This window comes from Heloderma suspectum, chromosome 7 (genome assembly GCF_057233095.1).
Source record: "Heloderma suspectum isolate Gila_16-S chromosome 7, 16-S_ref, whole genome shotgun sequence".
In the NCBI taxonomy this organism is placed as follows: domain Eukaryota; kingdom Metazoa; phylum Chordata; class Lepidosauria; order Squamata; family Helodermatidae; genus Heloderma; species Heloderma suspectum.
This window is the reverse complement of record NC_139464.1, coordinates 112,352,074-112,376,298: the sequence shown is the minus strand read 5'-3', so window position 1 is coordinate 112,376,298 and position 24,225 is coordinate 112,352,074. Positions and strand designations below refer to the sequence as shown.

The following is a 24,225-nucleotide window of genomic DNA, read 5'->3' as shown; positions in this document are numbered from 1 at the left end:
ACCTGACTAAAAAGCAGCTTATAAATGCTTTAAAAAGTCTTGCTCTGGCAACCTTTACTTGGTAAATTAACAGCTGTATCTTTCAAATGATTGGATCTGGTCTGATAAATTGTACTCATTCATAGTCCAATGCTATACTAGTGCCAAGATCCAAGTAAGTATTGGAAAACCCTGAAAGAATTGGGGTTTTTTCCCATTTAAGAAAAAAGCAAAAAAAAGTCTTGTTTGTTTGCTTCTGTTAGCAGACACTCATCCAACAGAGTATCTGCAGTAGTTTTACTATGGTAACGTACACTATCAAGAACACTGTGGCACATGCATGATGGGAGGAAACCACAATTCTAGTAAGATGGCATCTAGCAAGATGGCAGCCTGCTTTGCTGAGGCTGGGATGCAGCTTTCTGATAAAGATCTTCCCTGTGTACTCTGAGTAGCAACAGCTGTCCAAGGTTGCAGAGAGAGATCTTTCCCAACCTGGGATTAAACATGCTTGCGCTGTATAGAGCCTATAAGATCACAATTTCATTGAGGTTTTTCTGTAGTGGCATCCTAATTATAGAACACGTCCCCAGAGATTTCCATTTGACACCTTTGCACCTGTCCTTCCTACACCATCTTGCAAGAGCGTTATTCTCTCAAGCTTTTGAGTCAATATGGAAATCTTCTACTGGTGCTTTTAGTACTCTGTAGTTTTAGCTTGTTTTTAGCGATGGTGTTTATTTTGTGTAAACTCAAAAAGCAGAGTGCAAAAGTTTGAAATAAAGGCAACACTAGGAGTTGTAGGACTCTTTTCTGTCTAAACACGCATAGGATAGTGCCCTGAGTGTGATTCTTCCCATACTGACAGGCGCAAGCGACATCCTCAGGCTGGGAGATGTAAGAGAATGTGAACGCAGTTTATACAAAGAAAGAACAGAAGTCTTGAGTACTGAAGCCCATAAACCCCTACAGAGGATGGGGAAATAGCTCTTTTAACAGTGTATTATTAATCCCAAATATAATAGAGGAAACACTGGCCTACTTTACATGTGCATGTAAAAATTACTGAGGAAATATTTATACAGAACATGATCCTGCCAAAGCTGAGCACTTTTTAGTTCAATGGGAGAGAGAAATCAGAGTATCACAAGTACACTAATTTACAAACGCAAGCAAGGGCAACATTTTAATTAAATAAGTTTATTGTCTAATGTTTACACTGGTTACATTGCCGCCAAGAAGCACGACAAGATAGGGTTTGCCCCCCACCCCATTTCACAAACAATGCTACTTTAAGACCTATGCCTTTGCTTTTTCTAATTCAGAGGAAGGAAGTGGGGGGTGAAGTTTCAGCAGCACAATTGTTTCCACCCACCCTCAAAAGGACAGGTGGGTCAAAAGAAACAATGGGTCTACAATGGAGGCAAGTCAGTACTTCGCAAGCTGCCACAGAGTGGCAGAAATCTTGAACAGGGACATCCAAGCCCTACCTCACCCACATGTCCCTGTAGACCCAATTTCACAAGCGAGATGATTCAAATGCTCATCCACCCTCCTGGCTTCAAACAGGGTAACAACATAGAGCAGACTTCCCCAACTTGGTGCCCTGCAGATGTGTTAGACTACAACTTCCATCGTTCCCAACCAGCATGGCAGCTGGGGATAATGCAGGCTGTAGTCCAATACATCTGCAGGGCACCAGGTTGGGGAAAACTGCCATAAAGACATAGGATGCTGAGCACATACCAAGGGGTTAGGGTGCAGGAGATACCACAATTATTCTTTTTTTCCTTTTTAAAGCATATAAAAGTAATTCATGTAAAATATAGATTTCAGGGGGTGGGAAATGTAGAACTCTTTGCAGTGGTTTTCTTTTGCCACTGTGTGCGAGTATATTTAACTCCCATATTATAGTGTGCAAAAGTGTTCACTAGTAGCAAAATGGGCACCATTTGACTGTCTCCACTGTAGTGTTTGAAGAGGAAGATAGATGCATTGATTTCCAGCATTACAGGCAAGACTAGATACATTTTTATATTTTTAAACGAAGACAATGTAAACTTTGATTCTTAAGGCAGCTGGTATTGAAGCTGCATACAGGCATTGTGCAATGCCCATTATGAAAAAATGGGGCAGAGACCACTTCTAAAAAGAAAAAGAAATGGCATTATCAGACTAAAAGGTTGCATGTCATCAAAATAAAGTTCTTTCTCACAAGCCAAATAATATTTGAACATTTAGAAAAATAAAGCACCCACTCCTCCAACCTCTGCCTGTTCTTTAACAAAGATCTCAAAATATTGATAAATAATGGTGACTGCAAGCAGAATGCCAGTGCCTGAACCAATGGCTCCGAGGAAGTCAGCCAAGACGGAGAGCGCCCCAATGCACAAGCCTCCAAAGGCAGCCGCTGTAGGGATGTACCTAAGTGGTGGGGGAAAAACACTGTTAATCTAAGCCTGCCTACTTCAACCGATTCATCTTTGAATGCGATGGATCAAACATTTATGTGCAGATGGAAGTTTGCTTCTCGATTTACCAGTGAGGTTTGACAAGCACCAAACGTTCTAGACAAGAAACCTCTTTTAAAGCTGTTTTTAATCACTTCCATCTCAAAGCCAAACATTTCTTAATGCTATCTGCATAGCAGCAAGGACCAGCTGTAGAGGCAACAGGCTAAGAACTGGGATGCTCCCATGCTCTGCCTCCAATGAACAGTCAAAACCGTTAAAACGTTTACTCAGAAGTAAGGTCTACTGAGTCCCATGATCCTACTGTAGTAAATATGTTTAAAATTACAGCCTTAGATGGCAACTTGTACCTGCTTCACTAATTATCAATGGAGGGGGAACTCTGAGGATCAGGTAACATTTAGAAACTAAAGAGGGCCCTGCACTGGGCATTGCTAGAAACAGGATGCTGGACCCTTGGCGTGATCCAGCAGGGTTCTTCTTGTGTTCTTATCACTGTAAGGTCAAGATGGCAGGATTGTTACTTCCTTTGCATCAACAGGTGTAAAAATATCCTATGTTCTTTACCCCATTTTAAACCAGGAAATAAGTCAACAGATACTTCTGAGGCTGTCTTTGATGGGTTCCGATACTGATTTTTTTAGGAAAGATCTGTGAATATTAGCCAGCAGGAACGTAATAGGCTGTTCCTGGTGTGTACTTGCCAGATCTACATGGCTTCTGCAATCCAAACCAGGTTTTGGGGGGTGGGGGAGATAATTACATTAGAATTGGCTCTTAATACCTCCCATAAGCATATTTGTTTGTGTTCTCTTGTGATCAAGCATATCACTGATGACAACATGATAAAGAATGAGCAAGAAGCATGAGAGCAGATTTTTGTCCCTTGTAGTAGGGAACAGTCCAAATTAGAGCACCAAGTCCTTCATGCAAAGATGTGAACACAGCACTTGCAAAGAAGCCTGCACTTCTCTTACCTGTTTAACTCATGAACCATGGATGTATCTCTGTGGCCTCTCATCACCATTTGCTGTTCTTTCAGTTGCTTGGCAACCTGCAGGAAAACATGTGTATCAGATGGCTGCAGCATTGTTCATAACCACCAGATAATTAGAAAAGTAGCCTTGTGTGAAAGCAAAGCAGCAGAAGTGTACAGAACAGTCACAGAAAACACCTACATCTTTTGCAGATGATCCAGACACTTCAATCCATGTCTTGGAGAAAAACGCACAGGATCCCAACATAAATATAATGTAAACGATCACATGGACAGGATCCTCAAAGATAGCACCCATGGATTCTGGTGGGGAGAGATAATAACAGAGGCCTCCAACAGGGTAGGAACGTGCTGGACCTCCACCACTCACGTCCTAGAGAGGAGACAGTCAACACACTAGCATTTGTGCCTTATACAGACTGAAAGTGAAAATATTGCTATTTGTAAAGGCAGTGTTTTAGGAATGGTTGAATACTTACCGCCCACTGCCCAAGTAAGTTTACCAAGAAGTTGCCACTAAACCGCACAGACAACATCTGGGAAATGACATAAAGGTTGGAAACTAAGGCAGACTGAAGAATGATGGGAATGTTGGAGGTATAGAAGAGTTTGATAGGATAGCTACTGTATTGTCCTCGATATCGAGCAGACTTGATTGGGAGATCAACACGAAATCCCTGGGGGAGGGGGGAAAATGGTATCAAGAAACTTTAAGGAAACCAGAAATGCGTTCATTTAAAAACCACACAGATCGGTTAAGTGGCTTAGAACTTTGGACCAGACAGTTTGTTTTCTTGTTACAATTAAACAGAATTGGCAGCCTATGATCCTGAGACCAAGCCAAGTATTTTTTCATGTCACACTTGCACATCAAAGCCATGTGGCTATAAGAACTAGAAGAAGCCAACAGCCAAAGATTTGGCTACTTATTTCAGATCAATATGCAATTCCTTATCATGAGCAAATCTTTGGCTACACTCTCTTCCCACCCACTCCATATTCCTCATCTCAGGCTCCTTCCCTGGCCTCTTACCCCTCCCCACGATTGTCTGCACCACTTCCCATCCCAACCCAAATCCCAACCCACTTCCCAAACCCCAACCCTTTCCTTAAGCAATCCCTCTTCTCTTGGCCTGCCTCGTGGCCCCTGCTTTTCTAGATGCATGATTCTCCTCCTTTCCCCCCACCATTCCGCACTGCCACAATCTAGGATCCAACCAACTCACCCAATGTCAGACAAAGACTTTTCTGCCTGCCACACACCTCTCTGATATCAGAGCAGCTTACTCAATCACTGCCACAAGCCTGCTTCATCACCACCACCACCACAAAAATCACATTCGGTATGCCCAAGCTCTTAAATACACCTACAATAGCTCTTCAGATGTCCTCCCCACTCTCCTGGTAAACCTGGGAACGTCTAATGAAGTTGAGGAGCAGAAGATCAGAGCACACAGAAGGAAGGACTATATCACACAGCACATAATTTACCGATGGAATTCACTTTCACAGAAAGTCTGCGAGTTTAGATGGTTTCAAAAGGGGCTTCAAAAATTCATGGGAACAGACCTAAGAATGACTAACAGGCAGCCATGATAGCTAAATGGACCCTCCACGTAGAGAGGCTTTCCTATCTAAATTCTAGATGCCAGAAAACAAACAAACAACAGGGGAGGATGGTTGCCTGAACACTCTGTCCAGCCATCTATTCCTGGGAGGCATGAAAGCACAGTTAGAAACAGAATGCTGGCCTGGAAGGACCCCTGGTCCACTCCAGCAGGACCGCTCTTAGGCGTTTAGGATTTGATGACAATGCTAAACATCCCACCATTCTGTTCTTCCCAACTGCAACAGATGGTATTTGTTACTTATGCCCTGCTCTTCCTGCAAGGAGCTCAGAGCAGCTCACATATGGTTCCCAGGTAGTCTCCCATCTGGCAGCTTACAGGGCAGGAGGACGCATTCAGCTTCAGCAACAGAACTGGGCCATGTGCCTTCAAGCCATTATCTGGGCCAAGTCAAGCAGCCGCACGCTATTTTAGAGACATTCATGAAGGAAAGCTGCAATATTAGAAAGAAAATAGCCCTAGCCATGAACGTTATTAACTGTGATGCCGCCTCAAGTTGTGAGCCTCATTCCTGGTACAAGTTTAACTGCTAAAGGAAAACTCAGTTAAACTACTTGCACTGGTGTAGTGCCACTGACAAGGCTGTAGTTAAAATTTGGGTAGACTCAGAGGAGGGATTTACTGATCCTTCAGGCAGTTTAAAAGGTTTACACTGCAGTTCCTTCTGTAATTAAAGTAAAGTTCTATCGTAAAATGTACACTGCAGACTTCACTTACCTGAAAGTATATGACTACTGCAAACACAACTACGGTAGCAATCAGATTCATAAGATTAGGCAAGTTCTGGCGGTAGAAAGCCTCCCGCAAAGCACGGACTTTGTCGGTTCGTGTTGCCAAAAGGTGAAACAATGCAATGACAGCACCCTCGAACTCAGTTCCTGTAGGTACCAAAAACAGCAAAAAGTAACTCCTGTCACTTTGAAGTGCACAGTGTACCAGCTTAGTGGTAACTTCACTATTAAGGAGCTCAAGCTGAATATGAGAAGGAAATGGAATTTAAACACGGGAAATGAGGTAATGCACGGAATGTTCTAATGGATAAGATGAAAAGTGCTGCAGGTAAACAAAGTAAATTATGCTGAATCTCTACGGGGATGAGAACACTTCAAATATGAAGTCACATTCCAGCCTTATAATGCAAGACTTCATGCTTTGTTTTACAAGGCTCATTCATAGCTTGGCTTAATAAGCTGAGATGTGATCATCCAAACTCCCCCAATGCAAAGTAGTCATTTACAAAGTGTGTGCCCCAAGAGAAATGCAAGTGTGATGCATCTTAATTAACTAATCCCTGTATGATTCGCTGTTCTGGTCTTGCCTTCTTCCAAGGGCAGGTAATTCTGCTGCATCTCGGCGCGGGGTGCTACTGGATCATTCACTTGTTCTGGATGCAGACACACAGGAGAATTACCTGCACTCACAGGTGTCTTTGCAAAGTCCCTACTCTGTGTTGACCTTCTCCCCACTGGGGGGTGGGCTCTTCCACATAGTCACTCATGGGGGGGGGGACTCCTCCAAGCACAGGTAATTGTTACTCTTACATACCTTTTGGGGTGCAAGAGTGAAATGTGCCTCCAATTAACAAAAAGAGTGTGCTTAAGGTATAAGAAGTTTGGGAAACACAAGTATATAGAGGAGAAAAACAGAGGAGGAGACGAGAAAATAGTGTGGCACAGCAGCAGAAGCAAATCCAAGGAAATAAAATTAATTGAGAGATTAGAAAGGTCAATGGGATGCACCTATCCACAACTGATGGTAGGATTGCACCTTTGGATGTTAACAACTATTCTAGAAGTTAAAAACTATGCTAACTTAAAAACTATGCTAACTTAAAAACTATGCTAACTATGCTAGAAGCTAACCACTCAGCATAAAAAGGGCACTGCTTCTCTACAGGTAGGCCTGGCTCTGCAGCTGAAGCTGAAGAGGCTAAAGTAAATAAAGTGAACATTTCTGTACTGCAAGTTTTCAGGCATGCTTTTAACACCACAACGGAGATATCTCAACTATAGGGTTATTCTATCATAGCAGCGAACAGTAACTGTGCCACAGTATTTCCATTTGACATAATAATGCATAATCAAATCAGTAAATATACAGTCAGCAATTCCAGGTACTGCCCCAGATTTCCTACCCAGATCCCCCCAGACGTCCGGAATGTCTGCTGAGATCCAGAAGCTCCATTGGTACAGTGGGCCTCACCATACATGCACAGAAGCCTTCTGCACTGACATGGTGTGATGGCGTGACCATGTGATGTGGCTGCAGAAGGTTCTTATGCATCCGCATCTTACCATAATAGGAAAGCCTCCTGAACAGTGTGACATCACCTGCCAGGTTCTGCCAAGTTCCCCAGGTAAATTTTGCGGACAACAAATTCCATTGCCTCCTCACCCTTATGCAGCTAAAAATAAAGCATGCAAAGTAATCTAGGGCATTTTTACTGTCTCTGATTACAAAGGGTCTATTTTACTGTCGTCACATTTTTGAAAGGTGGGTCTCAGAACCCGACGCTGTGTCAACTCTTCATTTAGGAGCAGACGGAGAACCTTTAACATGTGTCAGCTCCTCAACCCGTGGTCACTCACTATGCTAATCTAATGCAAAATGACTCACAAGCATGCACCTGGTCAAAACACCAGCTGTTAAAATGTACTATACCTCTGCCCGTATTAATAGTAGTAGGACTAAAGGCCTTCCAGACAATGGTTTCACAGATGTTGGTAGCAATAAAGAGAGAAATCCCGGAACCCAAGCCATAACCTTTCTGCAGCAGCTCATCTAGCAGCAACACTATCAAGCCAGCAACAAATAACTGTGGGAGGAAAAATCCAAAAGGTCCATAATTTTGCATTAACCCCCCCCCCCCGATAATTATGCTCAAAATGGGGCACATTTTACTATTAAATCCACAATGTAATCACCTCCCTTAATAACTACTCTCAACAGCCCTTGAAGCCATCAGTTCTTGCTATGCTGCAATCCATAGCATACAATACTTGAAAGTAAATCCCACTGATAAGAATGTCATCAAAATGTGAGTTAGTAAGCACTTGTCAATAGGGGAAAGTTTATCATAAAAATAAGCTATTTTGTTGACTATAGATGCTTCTTTGCGGCACAAATGTAATAAATAAAAAGTAACCATAAACAAATACATATGTGTTAGTAGATGGGGAAATATTAAAGATCTCCATCTCTGAAAATATTTAGTTTTTTTTTTTTTTTTACAAAACAAAAATCCCCTTATGAGCACAAAGGAAATTATAAAATATTATACAGTTGGTATGACTCCGGTATGGCTGTTTCATTTGTTTTTAAATAACAACTCTAGTGAATATTGCTGCTGGACATTATCAACCACCAAACGCTGACTTTTCCAGATTCAGTGGATGTGCCCAACAATTACATTACTTTGGAACACAGCTGTACACGTCATTGGTCAATTACCTAGATATACAATGCCTTTGAATCCTCTGTTTGATTTGTTATGTCTCAACCTGAATAGATTTGTCCTTAGGACGCAGTCCTATACATGTTTAGACAGAAAACAATAATCTTTGTGTCTAAACACACATAGGATTGCCACCTTAAGGAACATGGTGGCTGGGCTCACATGATCGCGGGGGTAAAAGAAGCCATTGTGGCTTCTCCCCCCGCCACACGCATGGCCATTGTTTACATAATTACCTGTGCTGCAGGGTGGGTTGATGTGTCCTCCACGCCCAGTGCACGGCACGGCGGGGGTGCCTTCGTACTCACCCTACAGCCCACAACGTGCAGTGGGGTTGTAGAGTGGGAACAAAGCCATCCCCACCACCCCACGCACCAGGTTCAGATGATACAGCAACCCACGCTGCAGCACAGATAATTATGTAAACAATGGCTGCACATGCGGGGAGAAGCCATGATGGCTTCTTTTAGCCCCGCAACCATGCGAACCCAGTCTGTGGGAGGCTCTGGGAGTCTTTGGACTGCAGCAAAAAGAGCTACCAATTGGCAGAGCACTAATCTCCCTGCTTTAAAACACTGGTTGGCCAAAATATGGAGACCTGCATCAATAGCAAAGCTGACTAAACACATCCAGTTGAGAGAAGGCAATAAGCAAAGTGAACCTTGTCAGGAAACTGTATTAACGTCATGGAAACGAAATATATAAAGTTGAGCGATGTGACTATATGTAGGTCACTTACTTTAATCTAAGGTCAGATTTACCTCACTTACGATTTCCTGTTTGTTTAGTATTGTGCTCTATTGCATTTGATTGAAATTGAAATACATGTATTAAACAAAGAAAAGCAGAAGAAACGAAGTAAATCCCTCTGAAATCAATAGGCTTTCCGAGTAAATATGGTGTACAAATCTTTGTGCATTACATTTCAGATTCTTCAGATCATTTCTGGTGATGTTGAAGAAAACATGCAGCCTTCAATCCAGAACCTAGAGATTTTGTTATATAGCTTCTGCATCCTTTAATGTGAATTTAAGCATAGTGCATACACGCTCTCAAAGCTTCCTGCTCATTTAATAATTAAGAGCTCCTACTCATGGGATCAATTGCAGCTAGCTAGTGTAGAATAATTACTAAGGCTGTGATCCCAGTCCAAATTACCTGGGAATAAGTTTCACTGAAGTCAACGGGACTGAGTTTAGTGAGTAAACATGTATAGGATTGTGCTATAAGAGACTGATTTGTGAGTAAGGAAGCCTCCAGTTCAAACTTCACATCTGGCATGAGTTTACCAAGTTTACTTAGACAAAACATAATCTCTCAGCCTCAGCCCCCATCTGTACTGTTGGGATAGTAATAATGCCCAAATGTTTGTTTTAAGGACTACAAGAGGATGAATGTGAAGCACGTTAAATGCTATGACTATCAACTACTTTTCTTCTTTTATCAAAAATAAATTCTAGAAGAGGAAGCCATATTAGGCCAGAACTAATGTTATGGTACATACACGGGTGCTCTCAAAAGCTGCAGCTCTGTGTTTCCTCCTCCTGTAATGTCTGATTAGTAGTACCAAACATGCAACGTCCTTATGTTCTGAGCCCCCCGCCCCTGCCCCCTCCACTGGCTACTGCTTGCTGGGCAGGGGAACCCATTGGAGAGTGACATGACATCACAGACTTTATATTGCTCAACATTACCAGGCAGAGGAGGAGGAGACAACCCAAGGCTGTTGTTTTCAATGCAGCTATGCCTGTAGCCTAACATCTGGTCTTGCCCAAGACTGTAGCAAAAAAGATAAACGGTGGAATCCAACTAACTTCACCCAGTGACTGAAGGCTTCTGTCAGTGGAACAAGGAGGGGTGTAATTTTCAGCTATTCCCGCCCCGCATTTGTTCCGCCCATCTGGTCTAGAAGATTGGGAGCCCCTCTGGAACAGGGTTTGAGAGAGTCCAGAGGTCTACAGGGGGTAGGGGCAACTGCTGGAAATCATGCCCCTCCGTGTCCTGTTGACAGAAGCCCCCCATCAGCGGACAGAATTAGATTCCTCACAAAGCACAGAGGAACCAAGAACACCTGGGTGGATTGATATGAATATTTTTATGAAGGAGAACTGTCTACAAAAAAACCTTCAAGCCATCGAAAATTAGTTAAATCTCCTAGGTGTCATAGCAGAGTAGATCTTATATTGTCACTTCTTGGCACTCAAATCTAGCATTAAAGGCAAAATCCAGGAAATGTAGAAAGCTATGCAAACACATCCTTCTGTACTTTGTAAAAGTTGTAGGAGTACTTAAAAAGGCAAACCTGGATTATGATCAGGAGGCAGATTCCAGCTCCCATTTCTGCAGGATCGCCATACATCCCAGTCATGACGTACACAATTGCTTGCCCAATAGTAATAATCATTCCAAACACTGAAAAAACAAAACAAAGAGAAACCAATATTCCCTGCATATGTAACCAAGTGGGCAGAAGTAGAATTAGATGCCACATTAGTTAAGAAGAAAGGAGGCTTCCATTACGACAGAGTAATTATGCTCACACTTCTGAGCGCCATTGAACAGGGCTCTGTCTTTTGGCGTGTCACCAACGTCAATGATCTTGGCTCCAGCCAGCAGCTGCATAATTAAGCCAGATGTCACAATGGGAGAAATACCCAACTCCATTAAAGTGCCTGCAAAAGAGGGACAAGGAGGAAAAAACACAATCCTTTAATAGAGGTATTACGTTCTACAAAAGGTCCTTACCCAGAATTCCTTTAAAAATCCAAAGTGTCAATTCATCAAATATTTTTCCCACTGGGATACTCCACAGTGTTCGGATATACTTGTTCACGTACTTAATCACAGTACTGGGCTTTAAAGTTTGTCTCCAAAGTAATTACAACAGTATAACAATCAAGGCTGAAAGGTACTTCCACCAATAATATTAATACCAGCGTTTAATTGTTCTTGTATGCACTTGAGTATACAACCATGTGCTACAGTGGTTAGAAGTGAGGGAAGCAGGAAAAAAAGATCAGAAATTCAAGTTTCAGTTCAGCAGCAAGCATCCCTCTCTCAGTCTCAGCTCCTTATCTGCAATATGGGTATAAAAATTCCAGCTGGCTTTACAGTTCTTATAAAGGTGTGAAGCACTTTAACGAGAGCCAATGTAGTGCAGTGGTTAGAGTGCTGGATTGGGACTCTGGAGATCCGGGTTCTAGTCCCCACTTGGCCATGAAGCTTACTGGGTGACTTTGGGCGAGTCACTGACTCGCAGCCTAACCTACCTCACAGGGTTGTTGTGAGGATAAAACGGAAAGGAGGATCATGTAAGCCACCTTGGGTTCCTTGCAAGAGGAAAAAAAGGCGGGATACAAATGTTACAAAGAAATAAAACTTCTCAGGAGAAAGCATTACACGCACACTAAGGCCCAGTTCAGCTGACACACCACCCAATTGCCAAAACCTGATCTGGTGATGAGAAGCGGCTCTGCAGTTTTGCACGCTCCGCCCACCCAACCTATGCAACTCCGCCCCTCCTTTTCTTGGTTGGCAATAACTAGGGCTTATTGTGATGTCTGAACCAATGTAAAAATAGTTACCACTAACCATTTTTGCTCTCAAATAAGTGACTGAAACCAAGGTTATTTTAATCCCTGGTTTGAGAACAAACAATTATTAATAGCAACTAGAGGTGTCATGGCAAACCACAGCTATTTCACACACAGCACTCCCATTGTTGTAGGGTCAGGCAGCATGATGCCTGAACCAGGCCCAAGTATTACTAGAGTGAGCACATCAAACTGTGTGCTGTATGTATTTCTTGAAATAATAGAGCCAGCATGGTGTAGTGAGAGTCAGTGTGGTGTACTGTTGTGTGTTGAACTAGGGCTGCGGAGACCCAGGTTCATCCCCACCCGCTCAGCCCTGAAGCTCGCTGGGCTAGTCACTATCACTAAGCCTAACCTACTTCACAGGGTCGTTGTAAGGATAAAATGTAGCTCCTTGAGCTCCGTGGAGGAAAGCTGGGATGGAAGTGCAATAATAAATAAATTACCTTCCCTCCAAATCTCCCAGACCATATCAAAATTAAATGCCTTCTAAAAATTGATTGTCAAGTGTACAAAATATACATATGGGGAAACATCCCATATCGATATATAGCATGGTTTGTTATGACAGCATATGTCTGACCTAAAATTGGTTGCTGTGTCATCCGAACCTGGCCATCGAGGGTTGTTGTGGGGTTATGTGAGAGTTGTTTAACCTTCATATACCCCTGATAGCTAGGTTTGGACAAGATGGCAACCTCCAATTGAGGGGTGCATATTCAAATCATGCCTGACATGCACAGCAGCTCGCCGTGGCTTAAATAACTCATGGTGAGCCCCAGTGTGTCATGTGGACCACGTCAATAAGGTTTCTCAGGAACCTGACATAAGAAATAGGATTCAAGAGGTATCTTAAACTCTAGGGTAGGTATCAATAACTGGAGGCCCCAGGGCCAAATCTCTCTTTCAAAAATATAACCGATACCCCACCTCCAGCTGCAGTCCAAGGAGGTGGTAGCTTTGATCATGGGACTTCCCAACAGCCCGCTTTGGGGAACCCGTGAAGAGGGCATTGCCCACCATTCACTCCTCAAAACTGAACTTCTAAGTAAACTAGTTGCTGGCCAGGTCTTCAAGAGATCTGCCCTGATGATTAAATAGAGTGCTTTTGCAAAATACAGATAAAACTTGTTCACACATCAAAATACTTACAATCTCTCTGTTATACATGAAGCATTCTCCAAACCCTAGAGAAACTGTTTAGTGTATCAGTACTTAAAATCTCTGGAGACTGTAATTTCAAGATCAAGTTTATTAACTGCCCATCTTATCTAACAGTGTGAGCCCAACCAGGTCATTCAGGAGTAAGCCTCGCAGTGCAAACCAATGGCAGGGAAAAGAAACGAGCGAAATGATTGGAACACTGACCTCTGTTTGATGCAAGGATGACTCTCATCCAGTAGAAAGGGTCTGCGGAGTCTGAGGACATTATTCCAAACAACGGTATCTGCAAGATTCATTAAACAACATTGAGCACGGAAAACAATAAGATAAAATATACGATGAAAAATAATCTTCTGTTTGTTCAACACTGGTACGGACAGTGGGTTATATTTCAAGGGCTGTATCCAATGTCACGCCAGTGAAGTCCCATTCATTTTAATGGACCTGTTCTAAGTAGGACTAACACTGGATACAACCCAATATTTTACAGTTTTACACAAAAGAGCAAAGCAAGTTTGGATGGAGACCATTCAAGAAATCACAGATGTCAGTATTTTATTTCAAGCCTTTCTAGTTCAGGTGGTTGCTGGTAAAAGTTTGAAGGCATGCATCTAATAGTGCTATCCTATACGTATCTGCCCAGAAGTAACCCCACTGAATATAAGGTTGCATTCTGAAAGAGTCAAATTGGAAATATTTTAAAAGCCCTAAATTATATTTATGCCAATATATGTATTAAACCTTTGTGTGAATAACCCATGATTTTTTTTTAATGTAGGGTGTTGATAGAAGGGCTCTCTACCACAGTTAAAGCATGCTTAACATCTGGGACATTTGCATGGCAATACCCCTTACTGTCCCCAACATTTCATACCAGCTGATACTTGCCTGGCAGCATACTAAAAAAATGAAGAGGGTAATAGCTGTCCATAAAACCTTTTCTCTGAACTGAATCTACAAAGCACAATGAAGAAAACTGGGTTAATTGATAGCAATTAAATATTATTTTAATATAGTGTGATATTGAAAGAAAACCATAACATAAAATAAAGCTACATCGTTCAGCTATCTGCCATTATAAAGGGGTATGTTACAAATGGGTGCAATGAGTGTAATCCAGTGGAAGTTAAGCGCTATGCAGGCATTCTCCTCCTGTGTAAGCTCTGCATTTGAGGAGGAACATCGGGGACCAGAGTGCTAGCTGCTCCTTCCCTCGCCATTCTTGTCACCCTCTATACGTGGAGGGTGATGTCTGCAGAGAAGGGCCTCCTCTATCTGTGGAGGCTTTCCCTGAATTGTTGGCACCCTGACTTTCCAGGGTTCTAAAATCTCAGGGAGAGTCTCCACAGGCAGAGGCGGCTCTCCTCTCCTCGGGCAGAGGCAGCTCTCTGCTGACAGTTGCCCTCTACATATATGGTGATGAGAAAGGCGGGGGAGAGAGACGGAGCTCGCGCTATTCCCATTCCTCACATGCAGAGCTTACCTGCAAGGAGAACAACTGCACAGGGCTTTAGAGCATCTCTGGATGTTATCTTGCTGGGAAATAGTGTCATGTCGGAAACACACAGCCTTCACGACTCACCAGTCCAGCAGATGCAAAAGCTCTTCACACAGACACACAGCTTATGCGTCTCCTGTACTGGGGGAAGGCAACATTTGTATTTCTAACGTGGCACAGAACAGGAAATGCTAAGAGCTTGTGCATCCTGTTGCTGTGTAACAACAAACATCTGAACCTGTTCCTACTCATGAGTAAAGTTAAAATGCTTGTTGGACTGGATTCAACAAGATATGCAGCACAATCCTATAAATGTCTACTCAGAGGCAAGTCCCACTGATTTCAACAGGACTTATTCTCAGGTGTGTACAGGACTGCAGCTTCACTTGTATCCAATGTTTGCTAGGTTGTGCCCCATATGACTAAAGACAGATAACAAGTGCAAACAAAACATGTCAACACTCACTAAATAAACAATGAACACAACATAGAGGACTTTTTTTTCTTTTTACATTTGTATAGGGTTTTTTTTGAAAAGTACAAATTGCATCCCCAAATACATACTGTCATAATGGTCTTGTATTTGAATTTGCTATGCTTCCCCCCCGCCCCAAAGTATATTCCCAAGAGAAAAATTCCTAAATAAGCAGAACATTCTAAAGTAAAGTAGTTACAACATGATCCTAAACACTTTTACTCATAAATATACCCTGCTGTGTTAATGGGGTTTCAAAATAGGTGTGCACAGAACTTCAGCCTTATCCAAAATGCATTTGATCAATCTTGCACAAACAAAACAGATCCCAAGATGAGCACTCACTTTTCTTTCAGGCTTCTGGATTTCTGGTAAAACAGCACAGAAGGGCTTAATAACTTCTAGAAATTTGACTGTTAAATAAAAGATTTGTATTAAAACAGGAAAATCCATAGTATAGGTGTAGGTTATGACAAAACTTGCCGTCCAATTCAAGGTAAGTAGTATAGAACGCTTAAAGGATCAATTTCTCATGAAAATGTGTATTCTTAACTGTCTGCAAATATATGTCTAAGAAACAGAATTTAATCAGTTTTACACAAGACATCTATTCAATCCAGTTTTGCTCAGCGTCATCTTACGTATTAGTAAAATGCAAACTTTGGCCATGATCCAGCCAAAGGTTAAGCACATATACCTATGTACACCTGTAAGTTCCACTGAATTCAGTGAGGCTTGGGCCCCATCTACATGGCACCACTTTCACCCCCCCACCCCATCGCAACTGCACAGCACCGCAGCTTCAAATTAGCTTCTGCTGCGATACACATGATTAGGGCACTTCCCTAACAGACTCAGCCGTGCCCTTTTTTGCCATTATACTTTAACGTGCAGCTGTACAGTCCCGTGAGCGTGGGGGTGCGACACTGCAGTGGTTGTTTTGTATTTTATGGGTTCTGTTGTGTCTTTCCATCCCTCGTTAGGTAAAAAGTGGGTGTTCTGCATCCCTTCTTTTCCATGCCATCTGTTTGTCAGTTCCCTAGCCCCAGACTCTCACAATGGTTCGCAGGAGCGGTATGTGCCTACCCATCGCTCCGAAATGGTGGCCAGAGCGAAGTTGGCCCTCCCCCAAGACCCCCCTGGCCCTTGGGCACTGAGCCCAAAAGCAACCGTTGCAAAGATACGTGTGATTAAATAAATGAAAATGCCTCTCTGTGCCTCTGTAACTGCACAGCTGCGACGGGACTGAGGAGTAAAGGGGCATCATAGAGTGACGCAAGCACTATGCGCACTTACAACACGCCCACCGCAAAATACAAAGTCGGTTTGGGGAAGGGACAGATGACTTGCAACCATGGGGAACCCACAGGAAGCCAAAAACATTGCAGCAAAATGCCTCCTTGGAAATCCGCATTTTCCAGGAGTAGACCACGGATGGCTGAGAGGTGGCAACTACGTCATCTGTCTCACGAGACCTCGACTCGCAGCCGCCCCAGAGCAAAAGGCTCAAGTAGATGGGGCCCTGCTTCCAAATAAACGTACACAAAATCAGGATACGCGTATTGATCTCAGTGGAAGAGTTAAGCATATGCATAGTTCTCCCCGACTAAAGTCAATGGGGCTCCCATTCACGATATAGTGAAAGTGCTCTTTTACTATATTCTCAGTTGCCTAGAATGCATCTGAAAGCCAGATATCCGTGCTAAATCACCTTGCACATTTGTGATTAATTCTTACGATTTCATTCTGAAAACTCAATACTCCCTAATGAAATTTATTTGTGGTTATTTCTTCTAAGATGATTTCTACCAGTTATTTCATCATGTGAACAAATGAGATTGATCTCCCTTTCAACTGAACAAGTGTTCAGAATTAGATAAATCGTATGCTACCATATTTAGATCCCTCCCTTCCTCCAGTTGTACGCAGGGGGTTGTTTCCCCATTTTCTCCAATCAACCATCTTCCAAGGCAGATTACGCTGAGAGATAATGGTATGTCTTTCAAGACCTGGTACTGCAACAATGAAATCAATATCAGATTGTTTCCCCAAATCTGTTCTACAAAAAGAAAAACTGCCTGGAGGTTGTATCTCTGTCATGATTATGGTCATTCAAGAACATACCACATTTATAAAGCAAATCTGCACCCACTGTGCACAGACTATGACATTTACACAAGATCTAGATCGTACCATGTTTCAGAACAAGTCTCAGGTAACATGCTCGCCTCCACAAGCCTATAATAATGAGCACAGTGCTAGAACTGCTATGTGAAATCTTCTGAATTAAAGTAGAAATATGATCACTGCAAAGTCATTACAAGGAGAAAATGCTGGGTAGTTTGATATGCTGTACTTGGAAAAATGAAACACTGTCTCTAAAAGTACTGGGCCAAAAGCGAAGGACAACCAAATTACAGACTGAGGCTGTAACACCAAGTTATAATGTGCAAGGAACCTACTCTAGACTGAATAAGTGTGGACAACTGTGTTGATAGCTTAGAAAACAGGATATTTGCAAGGCATTCAGTCTCATATTTACAAGGTGAGGAGAATCAGGAGCCTCTGGAAGTGGTGAGCCTGGACTAAAAAACTGCCAACCTAGAAAACTTATTTTGGGGAGAATGCAAGAACGTTTTGACATCAGATAATAAACCTAGTTTTCCTAACCCTTATTTCAGCTGGCGTTCCATCTCATTCAGGGCATTCAGTCTCAGCAAGAAGAGCTAAGGGGTTTATAAAAGTAGCAAATGTTGACTGGTTTGTGGAAATGTAGTCCCTTCAGATGGCCTTCAGGTCCTTGCCACTTCTGATGCTACATGTTCAACAAGCATCTCATCTTCACAGGGAAGACCCAGCAGTACCACATCTACAGATTTGAAAGCATCAAAAAAGAGATCTATTTTACTGAAATAACTTCTGTTAGCACAGATTTGTGCAAACATTTGACTCCATCAGACAAAATGGAAACGTACTGAAATGTATACAAGGAAACCAAGTTTGTTACAAACAGCACTAGACCTTCCGTCTAAAATAAGAGTTTGGTGAAATCAGAAAGCTTGCCTGCTCATACATCAACAGAGTCAGGGCTATTAAGATCACTGTGCTCACGGGTAGGGGGAAGTATGGCACTGGGAGATTAACAGGCCAGCTGAGAAGAGGGGCTAGATACCTTATGGCTATCCCCTCTTCTGGTTCTTCCCCCAACCAGATGGTTAGAACACCATTCTTCCAGCTCCCGTGCTCTGTACCTTGCCTCCTGGACCTTGATTTTTGGTCTTGACCTTGAACCACAGATTGATGCACTGTGTTATTGATCTTTGGACTACTTATCAACTCTGCCTCTGGATTGCAAATGCTAGGAAGCCCACGCAACCAGTTTACCTTCAGATCACTCCTGCCGCCCCCACCTCACACATGCACCTGCAGCAGGAAGCCGCTATCCACAGCCGATTCTTTCCAGGGAAGATCGATGACAACCTGCAGCCAACCTAGCCCAGCTGCTCCACCTCTGGCAACAGTATGCAGGACTCGGTGCATCTCCATGACAGCTGGGTCCTAAATAGTAATATACCACTTGAGACCAGGTATTTAAGAGCGGGGGGCTGCCAGAGGCAGGGAGCTGGAGTGAGCTTGGGGTGGGGCCTGTCATCAAAGCCTGTTTGCTGAGGCCTCTCCCACTGGCTATTGCCATCAGCTGACCAGCCACTCTTCTACCCCACAGGTAGTTAAGAGCGGGGGCTGCCAGAGGCAGCACCTGTGCACGCATCTCTGTGTCGCGCTAAGTGCGCACTTAGTGATACACAGAGGAACACACGCAAGACCCACCCACCACCTATCCAGAGACCTGCAACCAGCTAAGAGCAGCGAACAGCAGCAGCAGAGGGCAGCAGCTTCAACGAATGAGAAGAAAGGGGCAAGTGCAGATCTTCCCTTGCTCCTTCTTAGCTGTTGCTCTCTCTTTTATATAGTTCTGCATTTCATATTTTAACATTTTTAATATATGCCTGGGAAGTATGTTGAGGAACTCAGGGGGGTGCCACCATAACTGTGGTCACAAGTAGGGGGAGGTATGGCACTGGGGGATTAACAGGCCAGCTGAGGAGAAGAGGAGCTAGATACCTTATGGCTATCCCCAATTCTGGTTGTCCCCCCAACCAGATGGTTCCTTACCAGCTTGCCCTTGGGTCTGGTGCTGAATGCCAGGGCGGACCAAAATAAAATCTCCCTCATCCATGATTTGTTTGTGGATGAGGGGGCTGACTTGGTATGTATTACTGAGACCTGGGTGGGGGAACTGGGAGGGGTCACTCTCTCCCAGCTGTGCCCTCCTGGGTACTCAGCGCAGCATCAACACTGACTTGGGGGTTGGGGAGGGGGGTTGACGTGGTCTACAGGAATTCCATCTCCCTCTCTAGGCTTCCTGTTAATTCGAGTGCAGATCTTGAGTGTCTGTACCTTGTGTTAGGTACCCGGGACAGATTAGGGATTCTGCTGGTGTACCGCCCACTCCGCTGCCCCCATCAGACTTCCTGCCTGAGTTGACAGAGGTGGTCTCGGACTTGGTGTTGAGGACCCCTAGGATGATGGTCCTGGGAAATCTCAACTTCCATGCTGAGGCCGCTGTATCCGGGGCGGCTCAGGACTTCATGGCCGCCATGACAACCATGGGGCTGTCCCAACATGTCATTGGCCCAACACATATAAAAGGACACATGCTTAATCTGGTTTTCTTGTCTGGGCAGGAGGATGGTGATCTGAAAGTGGGGGAATTAACATCTGTCCCCTTGTCATGGTTAGATCACTTCCTGCTGAGGTTTAAACTCTTGGCATCTCTCTGCAAGGGTGGGGGACCTATTAAAATGGTCCGCCTCTGGAGGCTAATGGATTCTGATGGATTCCAGAGGGCTCTGGGGGATTTTTCTGCTGGTATGGCTGGTGCTCCTGTCGAAGCCCAGGTCGCTCTGTGGAATGCAGGGATGACTCAGGTGGTTGACATGATCACACCCAAGTGCCCTCTCCATCTGAGCAGAGCCCAGCCAGCTCCTTAGTATACACCCAAGCTGAGGGCAATGAAGCAAGAGGGGAGACAGCTAGAACACAGGTGGAGGAAAACTCGTGCGGAGTCTGACCAAACATATGTTAGAGCTCATTATCGAGCCTACTCTGTGGCAGTGAGGATGGCAAAGAGACAGTTCTTTTCCACCAACATTGCACCTTCTCAGTGTCGTCCAGTGGAGCTTTTCCAAGTGGTTCGCGGCCTGTTACATTTTGGGCCAGGCAGAGAGACTGTGGAACCCTTGGTAGCTCACTGTGATGAGTTTGCATGGCACTTTGAAGATGAAGTCGCTCACATTCGTCATGAATTGGACATCACGATTAATGCAGTTCCATTGGTAGAGGCATCCAGAGCACCGTCTGGTCCAGTTTTATTGGATGAGTTTCAGTTATTGAGGCCCGAGGATTCAGACCAGGTGCTTGGCCAAGTCCAGTCGACCACTTGTGTGCTTGACCCTTGCCCTTCATGGCTTATTACATCAAACAAGGAGGGGATGTCTGGCTGGGTCCAGGAGGTTGTAAATTCCTCCTTGAGAGAGAGAGTGGTGCCGGCCTCTTTAAAAGAGGCGGTAATCAGGCCACTCCTGAAAAAGCCTAACCTGGACCCGGAGGATATTAACAACTATAGGCCAGTGGACAACATCCCCTTCCTGGGTAAGGTACTTGAGCAGGTGGTTGCAGGACAACTCCAGGCACTCTTGAAGAAATGGATTATCTAGATCCATTTCAATCAGGCTTCAGGCCTGGTTTTGGAACGGAAACTGCCTTGGTCGCCCTGTGGGATGACCTCTGCCGGGAGAGGGACAGGGGGAGTGCGACCCTATTGATTTTCCTGGATCTCTCAGCAGCTTTCCATACCATCAGCCACAGTATCCTTCTGGATAGGTTGTCTGGGCTGGGAGTTGGAGGCACTGCACTACAGTGGTTCCGCTCCTACTTGGATGGCCGATTCCAGAAGGTGGTGCTGGGGGATTATTGCTTTGTGCCTTGGCAATTATGCCATGGTGTTCCACAGGGCTCTATTTTATCCCCCATGCTGTTCAACATCTGCACAAAACCACTGGGGGAGGTTATCTGGAGGTGTGTGCCATCAATATGCGGATGACACCCACCTCTATCTCTCCTTCTCATCAAACCCAGGTGAGGCAGTGGATGTTCTGAATCAGTGCCTGGGCATGATAATGGACTGGATGAGGGCCAATTAAACTGAAACTCAATCCAGACAAGACAGAGGTACTGATACTGGGTGGTTCATCTGCCCGATTAGGGCAGATATTCAACCTGTTCTGGAGGGGGCACTCCCCCTAAAGGATCAGGTTCGTAGTTTGGGGGTGCTCTTGGACCCAGAACTGTCACTTGAGGCACAGGTGAACTCAGTGCCACGGAGCACTTTTTATCAGCTTAGGCTGGTATACCTACTGCACTCTTATCTGGACAGAGATAGCCTAGTTACAATTATCCACGCTCTGGTAACCTCTCATCTGGATTACTGCAATGCGTTATATATAGAGCTGCCTTTGAAAACGGTCTGGAAACTTCAGCTAGTCCAAAATAGGGCAGCAAAATTATTAACAGGGACTAGCCAACGAGATCACATTACACCAGTACTTTTCCAGTTGCACTGGCTGCCAGTCCATTTCCGGGCCCGATTCAAAGTGCTGGTATTAATATTCAAAGACCTTAATAGCTTGGGGCCAGGTTATCTGAAGGATTGCTTCCTCCCATATCTGCCTGCCTGGACCCCAAGATCATCCTCAGCGGTCCTTCTCCGTGAGCCCCTGCCAAAGGAAGTGAGGCGGGTGGCTACCAGGAAGAGGGCCTTTTCTGTGTAGCACCTCGGCTGTGGAATGAGCTCTCTGGACAGTTCACAAAAATGAAAGCCAAAAAGCGCAGGATAAAACAATATAAAATATGAAAGTGTTAAAACCACAATATAACAATACAACCAGAAAAAAACCTAGCAGCAATGCAGAGATTTAAAATACAGATTTAAAACACCAAAGCTAAAAGACTAGGAAGCTAAAATGCTGGAAGAATAAAAAGGTCTTTATCTGGCGCTAGAAGGAATGCAATGTAGGTGCCAGGTGAACCTCTCTCTTCGGCTATTGGGCAGTATAGAAATAAATTGAACAAATAAATCGTTTAGTTTATTTCCATATTTTGTATTCCCTCAGACTCCAAATACATGTAAGATTCCGAACTGATACTGACACTACAAAAATTCGCAGCTGGAATACTTCAAAACGAACATGTGGGTGTGTTTCACAGGAAAGATGCACGCAGCATTCAGGTCATTTTCGCCAAGAAAGCACAAGCGATGAAGCGACTACAGCGCTGAGTTGGGGCAAGTTCAACCCCCCCCCCCCCCCGAGTTATGAAACTCACTTCACAGCGCTCAGGTTAACGAACAAACAAACCCTTTGATGGCGCTATCGGCTACGATGAATCTAAAGAGAACTTCCACGTCCTCCTTTCTCACAGCATACCTCTGAGCGCCAGAGACACCGGGGCCCAACAGAGGAAGGCCGTCGCCTTGCACGCCCTGCTTGGGCACGTCTAAGGCTGACCGCTCCTGGAGACACAAGGCTGGAGACGAAGCTGAGCACGAGACAGACCAGCCTCCCCCAGCCTGGCGTTGGGACTACAGCTCCCAGCGTCGCCGGGACAGCCGTGCTGGGCGCTGCAATCCACGCTGGCGGCGTGCACCGCGCGCTACAGGCCGGGGGTCCGCCTCAGCCTCCCCAGCCTGGGGCCCCCCGGCGCGGGATCACAGCTGGGCGCTGCGGCCCCAACGCGCCCGACGGGAGAAGGGGCCGGAAAGGCCACCCGCGCGCGCCGCTGCAGGCGCCTCGCGCCCGCCCGCCCGCCCGCCCGGGGGCCGCCGCCTCCCGCCCCCCTCGCAGCACGGGGGCTCCCGAGCGGCTGGCGCGCCCCAAGCGACCCGGGCAGCGAGGAGTTAAATTCCCCGCCCGCCCTCCACGGGACACCCCCGCCGCGGCCCCCGCCCCGCCCCGCCCCGCGACTCACTTCCCATGCCGGCGGGGGCGGCGCCCGGGGGCGGGATCCGCCCGCTCTCCGCGCCCGGGTCCCTCTCCGCGCGAGGGCCCCTTCCCCCGCCTCCGGCCTCCTCGCCGCTCCGAGGCTGCCGGCCTCTGCCGCTGCCCACGTGACAGTGACGTCTTTCTGGGCGCGGCGGCGGCGGCGGCGGCGGCCCTAGAGATTAAAAGGTAGAGTCGCGCCACACAGCCGGGAAGGACGGAGACGGGGCAGCCGCCCCGCCCCCAAGGGCCGCGCAGGCCGCGAGGCGCCCCGTCCCATCCCATCCCATCCCATCCCATCCCATCCCGCGAAGGGCGGGCTGGGAAGGAATGTCCGCCGCGGCCAGGCCGCGCACGCGACGAGGATGCGCCAATGGGGAGTCCCAGTGCAACCCTAGGCGCGTCTGCTCAGGAGTAAATGCCCCTGGGCTGAATGGGCCTTGCCCCCAGCGAAGCCTGGGGCGCCATGACCCCTTGGCCTTCTGAATTCGGGCCCTCCCGAAGCTGAGCCTGCTGGGAGAGGGATCCCTACGTGACGTGAGGGGCGGGAGTCAAGGTGAGGAAGAGGAAGGAGCTTGCTTTGAGCCGGAGGAAGGAGCTTCTGCCATATGAGCTATTATTTATTTTTATTTATTTATTGCATTTATACCCCGCCTTCCTCCCTCTCGCAAGGAACTCAAGGCGGCTTACGTTCTCCTCCTCCTCACCGTTGTATCCTCACAACAACAACCCTGTGAGGTGGGTTGGGCTGAGAGTCTGTGACTGGCCCAAAGTCACCCAGTGAGCTTCCATGGCCGAGTGGGGACCAGAACCCGGATCTCCCGGCTCCCAGTCCGTCACTCTCACCACTACACTACACTGGCTCTCAAA

The 24,225-nt window shown here is 45.5% G+C and overlaps 1 protein-coding gene across 5 annotated transcripts; it reads right to left on the bottom strand.

Annotated features, from left to right (window-relative positions):
* Window positions 1-1,167: 1,167 nt before the first annotated feature.
* Window positions 1,168-23,461, bottom strand: SEC61A2 (SEC61 translocon subunit alpha 2). Of its 5 annotated transcripts, none has more exons than XR_014784535.1 (13): window positions 23,345-23,461; window positions 15,605-15,672; window positions 14,175-14,240; window positions 13,491-13,569; window positions 11,070-11,201; window positions 10,832-10,941; window positions 7,737-7,890; window positions 5,793-5,953; window positions 3,927-4,124; window positions 3,629-3,820; window positions 3,428-3,504; window positions 1,742-2,403; window positions 1,168-1,585 (listed from the first exon to the last, which is right to left on the bottom strand). XR_014784535.1 is itself a non-coding variant. In XM_084811561.1 (13 exons), exons 5-13 carry the CDS (start codon window positions 13,549-13,551, stop codon window positions 2,217-2,219), a joined length of 1,272 nt encoding a protein of 423 aa, XP_084667687.1. In that variant the 5' UTR covers window positions 13,552-13,569; window positions 14,175-14,240; window positions 15,605-15,672; window positions 17,930-18,128; window positions 23,345-23,461; the 3' UTR covers window positions 1,168-2,216. The 5 variants fall into 5 exon arrangements, 4 of the variants coding, with proteins under 4 accessions (XP_084667687.1, XP_084667686.1, XP_084667688.1 ...); XM_084811561.1 differs by adding an exon at window positions 17,930-18,128 and having other exon boundaries at window positions 1,168-2,403; XM_084811560.1 differs by having other exon boundaries at window positions 1,168-2,403.
* Window positions 23,462-24,225: the final 764 nt, after the last annotated feature.

Bases quoted from the DNA above. Each gene is read 5' to 3' on its own strand.
- SEC61A2 (XM_084811559.1), bottom strand. From the start codon at position 15,712: ATGGATTTTCCTGTTTTAATACAAATCTTTTATTTAACAGTCAAATTT. The intron at 10,942-11,069 runs GTGAGCATAATT...TTGTTTTTTCAG, and splicing joins GTTCAATGGCGCTCAGAAGT to TGTTTGGAATGATTATTACT. The intron at 4,125-5,792 runs GTAAGTGAAGTC...CCCCTCCCCCAG, and splicing joins CAGTAGTCATATACTTTCAG to GGATTTCGTGTTGATCTCCC.